Consider the following 15,936-nt stretch of genomic DNA (forward strand, 5'->3'; position numbering starts at 1 on the left):
TGGATGTTAATTCTTGTTGGTATATTTATTTCTTCTCCTTTACTTCTCATTCCTAATTCATCGTTCGCTTTGTTACCAGTTCTTTGACTACTTAATGCAATTTAATTTTCAATTTATTTTTTAATTGGTGTCCTTTTGTTTTTTCTTGTTCTTTGATTTTATGTCAAGTCAATAGTGACTACATCTGTACTGCATCCATTCCAAAAAATGGATACAAGATTGGCTGACTGGCAGGAGGAAAAGAGTGGGAATAAAGGGGTCCTTTTCTGGTTTAAGGGGAAACCTTGCCTAAAAAAATTGTTGGGATTCTTTGGGGAAATAATAAGCAGGATAGATGAAGGAGAGTCAGTAGATGTTGTATACTTGGATTTTCGGAAGGCCTTTGACAATTTGCCACATATGAAGCTGTTTAACAAGAGCCCATTGTATTACATATAAGATACTAGCATGGATAGAAGATTGGCTGACTAACATGTGGCAAAGAGCAGGAATAAAGAGGGCCTTTTCTGTTTGGCTACCAGTAACTAGCGGTGTTCCACAGGGACAGGGGTTAGGACCGCTTCTTTTCACATTATATATCAATGATTTCAATCATAGAATTGATGACTTTGTGGGCAGGTTTGTGTATGATAGGTGGAGGGGCAGGTAGTGTGAAGGAAGCAGGAAGTCTGCAAAAGGACTTGCACAGATTTCGAGAATGGGCAAAGTGGCAGATAGAATATAGTGCAGGGAGTGCATGGTCATGCAATTTGAATAAAGGAATAAAGGTGAAGACTATTTACAAAGCAGAGAGAAAATTCAAAAATCAGAGGTGCAATGGGGATTGGAAGTTTTTGTACAGGGTGCCCTAAGCATGAACTTGCAGGTTAAGTCAGTGATAGGAAGGCGATGCAATGTTAGAATTCATTTTGAGAGGATCCAAGGATACATGCTGAGGGTATTGGTACAACTACACTTGGAGCATTGTGAGCAGTTTTGGGACCTCCTTCATCTAAGAAGAGGTGTGCTGGCATTGGAGAGGGTCCAGAGGAGGTTCACAAGAATGATTCCAGGAATGAAAGGATTAATGTATGAGGAGCATTTAACGGCTCTTGGCCTGTACTCACTAGTGCTTAGAAGAATGAGGGGGTTTTCATTGAAACCTATCGAATATTAAAAGGTCTAGCTAGAGCAGATGTGGAGAGGATGTTTCCAGCAATGGGGCATCTAGGACCAGAGGGCACAGCCTCAGAATAGAGGGACACCCATTTAGAACAGAAATGAGGAGCAAGTTCTTTAGCCAGGAGGAAGCGAATCAGTGGAATTCATTGCCACAGACAGCCATGGGGGCCAAGTCATTGGAGATATTTAGAGCAGAGGTTGATAGCTTCTTGATTACTCAGGGTGCCAAAGGAGACAGAGGGAAAGCAGGAGAATGGAGTTGAGAGGGATAATATATTAGCCATGATAGAATGGCAGAGCCACGATGGGCTGAATGGCCTAATTCTGCTCCTATGTCTTATGGCCTTATTCCAATGCTGCTTGAATGTGTGATCCATTTTGTACCCAAGCACTGGCAAAATCCAAAAATCATTCAGAGAGACCTGTAAGGAATTGCAATGTCAGCAGTAAGACATTTATTTAAGACAGAATGGTGAAGTTAAAATACAATTCTTGTTTAAAATTTAATTTAAAATAAGATTCATTGGCTTGAAAATGTGAACAACAGAGAGCTTTGTAATCACGTCAAAAACAGATGATTTATGATTTAGAATTTTAAACTATGGGGACTCCAAAATGTGATTTAAGAATTAAGTCTATTATCATGGTACAGTTCAACTGAACTAATCACCAAATGCAAGTTAAGTTTTCCTATGAAATTACATTGTCCACTATTTTAATAAAGCATGATTGCATTTAACATGGGTAGGTTTCAATCCTGTCTACCAAAGATAAGTGGTAAGTTAACACAATGGCAGATACTTATTCGATTAGTATCACTAAAAGTCAATGGGAGTTGGCGAACAAAAAGGGTGACTAATCCTGTCAAAGACCAGGTATTGGCAAATGGCTTCAGAACTGTAAGAATTTTCACTGCTTCCAGCAAGAGATTTATGCAAAGTCAATGAATGGAATTTAAATCAGGCCCAGGAATGAAACAACTTTCTGCTTCAGGCCAGCAAAAGTGGATGAATTCCAAACTCTTGCCACCCATCAAAATGGCCTAGCTAAAACTGGACTTAAATTCTGTTATGACAACAAACAATCTAGTTAGTGATCCCCATGCTATATTGTGTAGTTATCATCTCCAGCATCAGCAATATCTTGTGAAAACTATACATGTATATTGTCTAGGTTTTATACCATCTTGATCTGAACAGAACCATTTTTTGAAAAATATTCATGTGACACTGGATCAAAACCAAGGAATTTACTTTGTAGCACCAATTTGGGGATTACAGTAGCTTAAAGCAGTAACTGAACAGCATATCCTCAATAACTAAAATAGGGAAATTCCTGTTGCCTCATCAATGCTGCCCTGTCATAAGAAACAACTTCAAAGTCAAAGAAAGTTCAACCTTCTGCATAAAGATCAATCAATCAAATCAAGACAGCTACTGGAAGTTCATTTAAGCTAATGGAACAAGACAACACATAAATACTACACTATAAAGATGAATTCTGCAATCATTTGGTTCTAGTACCATATACAACTCGAAACTATGCTTAACTATTTAAAATGTTTGGCATATTTAATTCAGATATGACAACAATTATACAGATATCAGACTTCCTATTTATATACAGGACTGCTTCAAAAGGAATACGATCCTGCTAAAAGCCAGTTAGAAAGGAGGACAATTTTTGGCAGTCAAACCTTGTGCTGTGGTCCAGATCCAGTCTTGGCATGCCATTGTGGATCAGACCAAGCAAAGATGACCAGCACTGGCCTGAAGAGAATTTGTAGCCAGATTTACTCCATGTTTCTGTTGGACCTCTCCCAGCAACCACATGCAGAGCAGCACTGACAGGAAGCTGGGAGCAAGATGCTTGCCTCGTCTCTTAAGCAACGCATGTTACATAGCATGTGACACTTAGACAATAGGCCTCAAATATATTTTCTCCTCTCACTGAAATAATGTTTTGCTAAAGTGAACTCTAATCCGAATATTCTATTGTGTAAAAGATGCAATTACAAAATAAATCTAATCCACTTTCAGAAACCATAATAAGAAATGAAGAATAGCAAAACAAAACTTTAGATAAAAATTTAGAGTTAAATGCAAAAGGTAAGGAAAATGCTGACATTTTTGTAACCAAAAGATCAGGAAAACCAGTTAAATCTTCAGCTTCGCTGCAGCAGGAGTTATGAATTATTCGAGCTGGAGACCGAGGTTAAGTTTTTAACAGATATTTTTCAAATGGGATACAGAACCTGAACTCATTTTGGAGTTCAATTACATGCATACTTAGAAGAATGAATTCTGAAAGAATGCATCAGAGGATGGCTTGTTCAACTCTCTATCTCGCAATGTGGTTTTATGCAAGTTGATATTGAGGTCAGATGCTTTACCAACACTGTAATCTACATATTCTCTGTTACCAACCTAACAACATTGAGTGCATTTCAAGTTTTATAATTGTTTCATAAAGCTTGCTCTTCAATGGGATCCTGATTTGCACAAATTAATTCCAGAAAGCACAGCTCAAACAAGGGTTCAAACTGGGGTAATGAAGTGTTAGTTGACCGTTTTCTCCAGCCATTCGTCCAGCATCCTCTGACTTTCTACCATCAGACAGGAGAATCCGATGCACAAGGACCAGAATGATCAGGATGGGAAACAATTTCTTCCCTCAACCCACTCGTCTTCTGACCTCTCTGCCACAATGCACTCGAAGGGCCACTGGCTAATCTGTTCTATAGCTTACAATATTTATGTACTTTATTTATGTGTAATTCATTTGTAGATTTTATTCTTACTTTCCTAAGTTATTGAGTGTTATATCTGTGTTATGTATATTACTGTGCTTTAGACCCTGGTCCAGAGAAACATCATATTGTTTGGCAGTATACTTGTATATAGTTAACTGACAATAAACTTGACTTGACTATTTGCCAGGGTCAGTGAAGTCATGAATTCCTAAATTATGCTTCTTGCTGGATCAGTCAATGACGTGCAACTATTCTTGAATGGAGATGCCTTTGAGATTAGACTTCCTAATCTGGACTGTACAGTGTCTCACAGTGCCAGTGAAACAGGTTCAGTTCCAATACAGTCTGTGCGGGGTTTGGACATTCCTCCTATAACCTCATAGATATGCCCAGGGCATATGGGGGGGGGGGGGTCCTCCAACATCCCAAGGGAAGGTTGGGTGGGGAAGATGTTAATAGGTTACAGCAGGGGTTCCCAGCCTGGGGTCCATGGTTAATGGTAGGGGGCCATGGCATAGAAAAGGTTGGGAACCCCTGGGTTGCAGGACAATGAGGGGAGGGGATGAATTGTTCTATTTCATAAGTAAATATGACAATACAAACGAAATTGGAAAGGTCCAAGAAGGTACAAATTAAAGGATAATGTAAATTAAGAATCTGAATGTTTAATATTATTTATAAGCAAGATTAGAGTAATTTCTCTTTTTCCTAATTATCAATCTATTCACAGAAAAACACACAGCACAAGGGTTTACATGCTGGTGGGAGACATTCTCTACTCCAACTGATGAGTTTGTTCTATTAGCCAAAAATCAATTACAGGTAGGAAGCAGCCTACTACCTATTTGTGGATTATGTAAAGTGGATTGAGAATTTGGCATGTTCCCTTATGGACATGCCAATCTCCAAACCAAATATGTCTCTATTTGTTCTGCCCAAGGGCTATTAATGTTCAAACGCAAATAAAGAAAGCTTTCTCAGGATCTGTAACATGATTCCAAACTCAAATTTACAGCTAAATGATATTTACTTCAACAGAATAATTAATTATGTTAATAAATAGTTAATTATTGTTGCAGTATTCTAATCACTATTAAATAATTGCAGCAGCCAGAATATTGCTGAAATACTGCAGAACAAAAGTTGCTGTCTTCATTATGGCTGTGTTTATTGAGCAGATTTCTCCAGAATGAAGCACCTGTTAATAAAATCAAGATTATTTAAGAAGAGGACAGACTCTCGAGCACTGATAAATGTAGACCCTGATAAAATGGCCTACAAGTAACTTAGGCCACAGTTAGGATTAGAAGACAGCCTCAACACATAGAAAAAACAATTGCACAACTTGGCTTTAAGAAACAATCAAGGCTAAGGTAGAAGGAAAATATAACATTTAGTTATAACTAACTTCAACTAACTTATAACTAAGTTCAACTAACTTTGAAATACTTCAATGCCAAGAGTTCAAATATTCTCCAGCTGCCAAATGTTTCAGACTCCTAGATGTCTACTTCAGCCATAAAATGGCAAACTATCACAATTCTGCCACTAAATTAGACCCCAGCCAATATTGATTGCTCCACCTTGAGAACCCAACAACTTATAGGCGAGATATAGTAAAGATTTAAAATGATGTCTGAATAACATCTTTACTAATATTGTGTCACATTTCATTTACTTTCCTTGCAACAATCACCCTAAAGCCTAAAGAGGATGTGACTTTGTGCGAGACTATTGGCAGTTAGAGATGCCAGCCTGTTCTGGCTGGAAATTGGATTGAGACTACTCTTTCTTGCTATAAATAAGTATATCAGGATCGTAAGCTGGAGCACATTCTACCAAATGGAAACAGAAGCTATTGTCATTCTTGTATCGTTCCCCAGAGGAAAAGAAAACGCAAAGTAAATTATGTCTTAAGTGGTTCCCTGTGCCATTCTTGGGATCTTATTATCGAAGAAACTATTCTTTAGTGGTGAGAAATGGCATATTAATTGTTCACCTAGGACCTGTAAAGATTATACTTGTTAATTAACTGTGAGATTATAAATACTAATGTTGCAATAAACTCATTGTTTAAGTAGTAATGGCTAACATTTAAAAGATGCATAGTTCACAGTAAATATATCCCCCCTCAAAGACACAAAAACAGTCTGGCTTGGCTAACAAGAGAAGTTAAAGACAGTATTGAAACAAAGGAAAGGTCTCATAATGTTGTCAAAGGAGAAGTCTGAAGTTTGGGAAAACATTAGATCTCAACAAAGGAGGACCAAAAAGTTGAAAAAAGCAGAAAAAAACAGTAATCACAAGAGCAACAAAAACACCTACAAGGTTGTCATCTTCTAAACTGCATTCGATTCTATAGGCTGTAATCCCACCTCTTAAGGAAGGAGAAAGAACATCCTAATGTGACAAGTGGGGGTGATGCTACTATGCAGTATTAAGTGGAAGGAGAAATTTAAAAGCAAATTCAGGCTTGCGCTAAGTCCTTATGGGTTTGTGAAAAGGAAATCATGTCTCACCAATCTGTAGGTTTTTTTGTGATTATAACCAATATAAAGAGAACTGAAGATACAAGGGATTGAAGATTCTAGAATCTGAAGCAGAAGCAAGCTGCTGGATGATCTCAGAGTGGCAGACTGGATCAGTGAAGGGATCTGGACCGTTAATATTTCAGGCAGACATCAATAGTCCAGATGAAGCATCTCAACCCAAAATGTCGATGACCATTTCCATCCGCAGTCTGTCCGAGTTCCTCCAGCAGTTTGTTTATTGCTTGGTATATCTGAACTTCCACAGGCCTTCAATAACGTCCCACGTAACAATATTATGACAAAATTAGAATATATGGGATTGGTGACAATAAACTAGCATAGCCTGCTGATAAGTTGACAAACAAAAAAAGAGAATAGCAATAAGTGGGCCAGTTTCAAGCTAAAAAGCTGTAAATTATTATTCTCCATAGCAATCACTGCTAGGATTCTTCTGTTTCACAACTTATGTATTAGGACGAGGGGACCAAATGTAATACATCCAAGTTTACTGATGATAAAAACTGACTGGCAGTATGGGTTGGGAGAAGATACAGAGACTTCAAAAGGGATATAGACAGATGAGATGAATGGATATGGCTATTAAATATATGAAAATATGAGAAATCATCTCAGTGGAAAGAATAAACGGGCTGAACAGTTTTGAAAATGGAGTGTGCTTGAAATTGAGGTATTTTTAATACACATCACTGACGCTTAACAGTCACTGCAAACATTTAGAAAGGGTAACCATGTGCTGGCTTTTACTATGAAGGATTTGAGTCCAAAAAGTGCAGATGCCTTGTTCCAGTTATATTGAACACTGCTTCTGAAATATTGTGTAAAGGGCCTCGCTACCTAGGGAAATACATTGTGATAGATGGAATGCAGTAAAAGTTCACCAGATTAATTCCTAGGTGATGTGTTTATCCCACGAGGAAACAAAAATTAAACAGAATGGACCTATATTCTTTTGAGTTTAGAGGAACAAATGACAATCTCATTGCAATATGCAACATTTTTTCATGAATTAACAGAGTAAATATAGGGACGAGGTTATCTAGAATCAGGGGTTTACAGTCTCAACATTAAGGTTTTTATGTAGGCTGAGGCAAGAAGAAATTTCTTTGGCCCAGAAGGCTGCATATCTTTGGTCTTCTCTATCTGAGAAGCCCAAGAAGGGTATAGAGGTTTAATTTCTGAGTATATTTAAGTGAGAGATCAATGTATCTTGGATATATTAAGGGAATCAGTGCAGGGCAGTATTATTGGGATAAAAGATCAATTTTGATCTTTGTGAATAGTGTCAGCAGAAATGGGCCACATTCTCTCTTCCTGCTTCTACTTCTTTAGGACATTTACAGATCCATTATTCAAAATGAACGTTCGTCAATCTGATTAAAAAAAGCAAAAGAACCAATAAAATTTTAATAAGTCTACCAATGATTTAGAACAACACAGAAATTTAAACAGCAAAATATTCATCTGATGTCTCAGATTTTAAACACAAAATGCCTCAGAATTGTTCACGAAAACATGTTTATTTATTGACACACAGCAAGAATCAAACTGCCATGTCTCACAGATGGATCAAGATAATAAATTTTTTCAGACTTCATAATTTGATTACATCAGGTAGGTGAACAAGAATTTGAGCTTTAATATTAGAGTTCTTAAAAATATTATTTACAGGTATTAATTCAAAAAATAATGAATAAATTGAATTAAGAACCCACAGGGAAACATTATTTCAGACTTTTCCTTTGTTCCAATAATATCACAATAATCTGTCCTGTTACAGCACCAAATCAAAATTTCCTATTCATTTTATCAAATATATGATTACATTATCAACGCATCAATTTAAAACAATGAATTCAATTGTTGTTCTCTAAAAATCACATTCTTCTTACATTGGAGCAATATAGTTTGTCCTAATTTCATGGTAATCAAATAATGTTCAATATTGAATTATAACTCTTACTGTTAAATCTGTATTGTGCTTAATTATCAGAACACCTAACATTTTTCATGCTCCAATAAACTCTACCTTAATTTCATGCTTGGCTGGTGTGAGTGATGGAGTAATGTCAGTCTTTGCTTTCTTATCCTCTTCCTCTGCCTTCTCCTCTTCTGCCTTCTTCTCAGGTGTCACTGTGGTTATTAAATTTGTTGACACTTGGCTCTTGGCTGCACCATAATGACCAGTAGCCACCTCCGAGGCCGAAATGGAGTCTTTAATCACCATCTCATGATTCTCAGTGACGGAGGCTTTAAAACACAAAACTTAATTCATTATTGGCCTTTCCTTGGCAGGCTAGTAGTAGTTGTTACAATTAATCTCAGTTCCTCTAGTCAAGAGAGCAGCAATCATTCAAAGACATCCACTCTACCACCCTCTTGTCTGTTACACAGAGATGAGCAAAGGGCATGTTTGGCTCAACTTTGATGATCGATAGCTATTCAAATGGCCTCTGGATTCACGGTAGCAGTAACAGTAAACGATTTTTATTTCAATTGCCGATTTCACACAATACTCATATGACAAAACAAGCCCAATGTAAGCTTGACGATAACAAAGGAAAATGCACAGATGTTGGACAGATAACACTTCATTTTGATATCTGGGCAGTTTGCAGCCTGACACCATATTAAATTTCCAATTTTAGGTTACAGAGAGATACAGCGTGGAATGAAGCCTGCTAAGTCCATCCTGACCATCATCCACCCCTTCTACATCAATCCTACGCTGGCCGCTTTAAAAAAAATATCTCCTCCACATTTCCATCAATTCTTCCTAGATCCTACTTCCTTTTAAACAACTTACAGTGGCCATTTAATCTACCACAGTCTTTGGGATCGGGGAGGAAATGGGAACACCCAGAGAAAACCCTCACGGTCACAAGGAGGATGTGCAAATTCCAAACAGAGAGCACCCAAGGTAAGGATTGATTCAAATATTCAATGCAGGACACCGGCAGCATCAAGGGAGAGGGACTGTTCGAACACAGGGTCTCTAGTGCTGCAAGGCCATGGCTTCACCCATCAGTCACCCGCAGATAACCTGCACTTTCTGCCTGTATCAGGATAACTTATGCCAGTCCTCCAGCTGTGATTTTGACTCAGTTTTTCTTCTCTTGATTACTGCAGCCTAAATGTGTTCTCCATTATTACAGCCCAATTGCTTCTTTGTCCATGTAATCCTGTTCTCAGCAATACAAAACACAGACAAAGAAGCATCACCAGCCTTTAATTGCCCCTTTAACCCATTTCGCACGGCCTCACTCAACCACAGGCATTCTTTTTATCCCCATCTTCTCTACAATTATCAGTGCAGATCAAAGTTCTTGGACTTGAAATGTTAATTTGGTCAGATCCCAACTGACCCAATAAGTATTTCCAATATTTCGTGTTTATTTCATTTCCGTGTCTTTGGATTTTTGATTTTTATTACCGACCCCCAACGAATTTGGATACGGGCAACTGGATTTTAGAAGCTCACAGGTTTATTGTGAGTAGAGTGAAGGGGGAGAACTATGACTGTGCTGAGAAAGTCACGTAGAGAGGTAAGAATGGCAGTGACCAATGTACCAGCAGTATATGAGTTTTAGACAAGGTGGATATGTATCGTTACTCTTTATGAAAATGTCACATCACTAAGTATTTACACAAAGCTGAGGAAAGTTAATAGGTTACAAGTTATAACCCAAATGATTGGATTACACAAACTAGAATAGGACAGGAAGTCTCTCAAGCCATTCTACTAGATTAAAGTGATCCGTGCTACAATAGTCTTTCTGTGTCTTTGCAGAGAAAGGCCAAAAAAAATTCAACTGAAAAAAAATATTCACAGCTACACAACTTTTAAATGTTGCAAACATTAGCTGCTGAAAATCTCTCATGCTCAGCAGCAAGATTCTTTGCATTATATCCAAGTGCTCTCAGCCAAACAGTAAGAATGTGCAACTTAAAGTATGAAATGGATTATGAGCTGTTCAATTACCGCCTACTTTGTAACCCTGCTCTTTCTGAAGAATATATTTGGCTGCTGACTAATTACTTGATTTTCTTTCCGGAGCTTGCCTGAGGTAACTGGTAATATTCTATTCAAACCCAAACTGAACTAAACCCATCTCTCCTCCATTACCATGACACCACATGGCACACACTACATATACGCAATTTTCCATTTCTTGCCACAAAAAAATAACTTAGAAGCTTATATTGTGTTGGACTCCAGTTTCTTCCCACCTCCCAAACAGACACTGTTTGATAGGATAATTGGTTACTGTAAATTGCTCCAAGTTTAGTAAAGAGGATGTGGGCAGGACTCGAGGGAGTGGGTTATGGGGAGAGGTTGAGCTGGACAGAACTTCATTCCTTGGAGTGGGATGATCTTACAGAAGTGTACACAATTTCTTTCTTTCTTTATTGAGATACAGCAAGGAACAGGCCCTTTTCGCCACACCATCTAGCAATCCCCCAGTTTAATCTGAGCCTAATCATGGGACAATTTACAAGTTCAATTAACCTACCAACTGGTATGTATTTGGACTGTGGGAGGAAACCGGAGCACTCGGAGGAAATCCACACGTTCACGGGGAGAACGTACAAACTCCTTACAGGCAGCAGCAGGAACAATAAGGGATGTAGGAAGTGAGAATGTAGGGAGTCTTTTTTCCATGGTTGGGCAATCTAGAGTTCAAGGGTATAGGGTTAGGGTGAGTTGGGTTAGGATTTAATAGGGGCTTGAGCAGCAATGTTTTCCACCAAGAGAATGGTTCACATATGGAACAAACTGCCAGAGGCCAGAGGAATAACAGGATTTAAGACATTCAGACCAGAACATGGATAGGAAAGGTTTAGAGAAGGGGTTCCCAACCTTGACAGTATTGGTCCATGACATAAAACAGCTTTGGAACCCTTGGTTTAGAGGGATCTTGAAGATATTCTCAATTTATCTTTAAGGACCGTCACCATCTGGGATGTGTCCTCTTTTTGTTATTACCATAGGGGAGGAGGGACAGGAGCTGAAAACACTCAATATATTAGGAACACCTTCTTCCCATCCACCATTAGATTTCATACCCGACCAGGAAACCATGAAGACCACCTCAGTATTCCTCCTTTGTCCTCTTTATTATTGTTGTAACTTACAGTAATGTTTTTATGGCTTGCATTATACTGCTGTTGCAAAACAACACATTTCACACTATATGTGAGTAATGGTAACCTGATTCTGATTCTAGATATGGGCCAAACATAAGCAATTCTAGCTTAGATGGTCATCTTAATCAGCATGGACAAAGCTGGCCAAAGGGCCTGGTTCTGTACTGTCCGACTGCTAAGCTAACTTCATTAATATTTGCATTCACACCTACCTCAGCTTTCTTCCACAATCCCCAACTCTCACTAAACAAAATCCTGATTCAGAATTTTTCTCACCTCAAACTCAACTACTCCAATGTTTCTTCAGCATCTACCTTCATATTCCTAACTTGTTCAACAAAACTATTTTGTGGGCTTTCCTGCATTCAGTCCAATTTGGATAGTATCACCATCCTAACTGGCTGACACTTCATATACTGGCCTCTAGATACACCTGCATTCCCATAATCATTGTGGACTCCAGCTGTTTCTTACATAGGTCATGACATACACTAGAATACACATATTCATACATATATGGTCCAATTATTGACTTCAGGAGAGGGAAGCCATACGTCTATGAGCCAGTCCACATCAGAGGTAGACAGAGTTAGCAATTTTAAATTCCTAGGTGTTACTATTTTAGAGGACCTGCGCTGGGCCTAGCACGCAAGTGCAATTGCGAAGGAAGTACAGCAGCACCTCTCCTTCCTTAGGAGCTTATGAAGATTCAGCATGGCATCTAAAACTTTGACAAACTTCGATAGACGTGTAGCGGAGGGTATACTGACTGGCTACAAAAAGCAGTGGATTTGGTCTAGTACACCACGGGTGAAGCCCTCCCAAACACTGAGAACACCTAGACAAAGTGTTGTCGTAGGAAAGCGGTATCCATCATCAGAGATCCCACCAACCATACCATGCTCTTTTCAAGCTGCTGGCATCAGGTAGAAAGTACAGGCGCCTCAGGTTCAAGAACAGATACTACCCCTCAACCATCAGGCTCTTGAATAGAAGGGGATAACTACACTCAACTTCACTTGCCCCATCATTGAAATGTTTCCATAATCAATGAACTTACTTTCAATGACTCTTCATCTCATGTTCTTGTTATTTATTGCTATTTATTTATATTTGCATATTGACAGTTTGTTGTCTTCTGTACTCTGGTTGGTCTTTCATTGATCCTGTTATGTTACTGTTCTAAAGATTTATTGAGTATGTCCACAAAAAAACGAATCTCAGGGTTGTATATGTTGACATATATGTACTTTGATAATAAAATTTACTTTGAACTATTGGCAAGGTACACTTTTATTTTTGTTTGACTGTCCAAAACTCCATCTCCACCGTAACCTAGAGTCTCTATAGTTTTATTTCTGTAAGTTTAAAAGTTTTACTTAAAATCCAACTTTTCCCAGTCAACCCTAAAATGTGTTCAGGCTTTATCGAAATATCCAGCAGGAACTGCTCTGTCAGCACAAATACAAGTATGTTGTACAGTATCATAAATGCAAGCTTTGCTACCATAAAAATTGCTCAATATGCATTTGACATTTCTAGTTTAATTTAGCAGCAATATAACATTTTAAATGTTTTAAAATATTCAATTTAAAAATAACAAATGCCCTAAGCATTCACAAATTGATTTCCTTAGTATCATTTAAGAGTCTATATTTCATTTTACCAATTAAACCAATATTAGCACACTAACCAAATTCGCAAACAATCAAATAACGTCACTGAGAAGTAAAAATTCCACTTGAGATTGCAACTCGATTTCCTTACCTCCATCTAAGCTACGTGACATGGTGTAACGCTTGCTGGAAGAACGTTCAAAGTACGGTGCTGGGCGATCTATAAGGGAACTCGCTCTCCGAGTCTGGGCTTGTGTTCTTCCGCTGTAACGGAACTTTGAACCCAGAGTGAGGAATTTTTTTGGAGGTGGCTCAGGTGAAACTAATCTGCAACAAAATCATTGGTCTGCATGAGAAATAGCAAATCTTGTGAATGTGATCATTTGAAAAAAAAATTCCTCAGCAACATATTTCACATTTGTGGTGACCTGTGAAGGCTGAAAATGAACGATAGTCCCATAATCAATTGTTGGAATGTACACAGCATCACAAATCGTGGTAAAGACAAGTTCTGATATTCTGGGGGAAGGAGATGATAAGTCCATCTAGCTATAAAACTGAAAAGACAAAGGTTGCAATAACCATACTGAATTTACACCAGGTTTCCTTAATGGGTTTTTCAGGGTCCATGCTCCCTAAATCCAAATTGAACTGCAGAGCAGGCAAGCAGCACCAAATGACCTACTCCTGCTGTGACTTTTGTTTCTATAGGTCCAATCCGCTTGTTAAGATGAACAAAAATCAAAAATGCCAACTCCATTCAAGAAGCAACTTCATTATTAATGTACTTAAGATACTAATTCTTTAAAGCCTTCCATAAAACGCATCTTCCTCTTTACATCCTGCTATCTTCTCCAATATCCATAAGTACATGTTTTCAAAGTAAGACCTTGAGATAGTTCAGGCTAAGAAGCTCATTGTGGAACAAGTTGTTGTTAAATACTAAGGTTGTGGCACATTAACACAAGATACTACCAAAAGATTGAGGCCACTGGTATTTAGTGTTCTTGGATGGAACCAATAGCAGTTAGCACTCTGTTTTTGGATGTATTTTTGTTTTAAATAACTTACCAATTTGGATACAAATACTGCATTAAATCTTAACTAAAAGCAAATTACTTACTAGAAATCCATAATATTTTGTGGATGTTGTCTAACCAAAATTTATTTGCAATTTCTGGATTTACCAGATTTTGACTAATCACAGAGCCTTCTTTCATCCAGGCATTGACAGAAAGTTCCCGAATTAACTTGGAAATCTACGCTTTTGTTTCTAGTACTCATACTTTCCTTAAGATTGTCATAGCTGAGGGGGGGGGGGTAGTGGGGATAAACTTCCACTATCTATTAAATGCTCCCAATGACTTGTGCCTCAAATAGCCTCTGGCAACCAATATCAGCTCCTGGCTGGCCTTCATGCATGGCTCAGCTGCTAAGAGTGGTGGAATCATTTCTACTGACAGGAGAAAGGGCAAAGATGGGTTACTAGTGCCTTAAAAACAGCTGCTTTGGGCAATTGGGGCTTGTCAGCTATGGTTAGCAGCTAGGAGAAGGAAAACTCTGATCTCAAACCTCCACTGCCTTGCGGCTATACCCCCTCATGGGGAAGACTTTGGGAGTAAAGCCCGAGGAAAAATCCGGAACTGAAGTCTCTAAGGCAGCCCTACATTGAGCTCAACGCTGACTGGCAACTCCTGCAAAACTGCTGGTACCAAACTGTATCCGTCTCTGCCATTCCTTTGGGTTCATCAACTGCGTGGAGAGAGGGGGGCCTGCTACATGGGCAATAGCTTGTTCTCCATATCATACTGCCCTGGCTTGTGTATCACATAGACAGCCCACATGCAGCATCCATGGTCAACGCTGACCAATAGAGGGCCTCATATGTCAAAAGAAGAACTCTTGAATTCATGACCCCCCAACCTTGTCATGGCCCTTGGATCTCATCTGTCCACTTTTATAGTGAGCACTTTCTTTGTGACTGTATTCTGTTTTATTTTTTTAAACATCCCTTGATATTATTATGTATGGCATGATCAGAATGGGTGCTTTGCAAGGCAGAATGCTTTTCACAGTAACCTGCTATTTGTGACAATTACAAACTAATACTAATCAGTGTTACGTATCCACCAGATTCGGGGTTCCCAGTCTGGGGTCCGTGGACTTCTTGGATAATAGTAGGGGTCCATGGCATAAAAACGGTTGTGAACCCCTGCACCCGATCAACCTTGATGTTGTGACATTTCCCCTCTTCCACTGTCAGTGTCACCATTCACACCAGACTTGAAAAATAAAATTGTAATACAGGTATGCCCTGCAATCCGAAGGTAGAGCGTTCCTATGAAACTGTTAGTAATCCAAAATGTCGTAAATTGAAGAAGCAATTACCATTAATTTATATGGGACAAACTTTTGAGTTTTCCCAGACCCAAAAAAATAACCTACCAAATCATACCAAATAACACATAAAACCTAAAATAACACTAATGTATAGTAAAAGCAGGAATGATATGATAAATTTACACCCTATATAAAGTAGAAATATTGTAGGTATGGTGTAGCTTCACTTATAAAACTCAGGAAGGCAGCGAGCCAAAACTGATTTGGAGAGAGAAAAAAAAATCGGCACATACACGCATACGTAGGCACATGTGTACGCATGTACACATATACGCACGCACAGGCATGCACAAACAACTGCCCGCACAAG

The 15,936-nt window shown here is 38.6% G+C and overlaps 1 protein-coding gene across 10 annotated transcripts in view; it reads right to left on the reverse strand.

Moving 5' to 3' along the window:
• The window catches only part of epb41l3a (erythrocyte membrane protein band 4.1-like 3a), a 311,655-nt gene that overhangs the window by 47,205 nt on the left and 248,514 nt on the right, over positions 1-15,936 (reverse strand). For all 10 annotated transcript variants that reach the window (XM_059983624.1, XM_059983609.1, XM_059983617.1 and 7 more), the window contains 2 exons: positions 13,378-13,553; positions 8,492-8,712 (listed from right to left, as the gene is read on the reverse strand). In XM_059983624.1, coding sequence (XP_059839607.1) covers positions 8,492-8,712; positions 13,378-13,553 — 397 coding nt within the window. The remainder of the gene's footprint in view (positions 1-8,491; positions 8,713-13,377; positions 13,554-15,936) is intronic.

The sequence above is a fragment of the Hypanus sabinus genome, chromosome 1 (genome assembly GCF_030144855.1).
Source record: "Hypanus sabinus isolate sHypSab1 chromosome 1, sHypSab1.hap1, whole genome shotgun sequence".
Taxonomy (NCBI): Eukaryota; Metazoa; Chordata; class Chondrichthyes; order Myliobatiformes; family Dasyatidae; genus Hypanus; species Hypanus sabinus.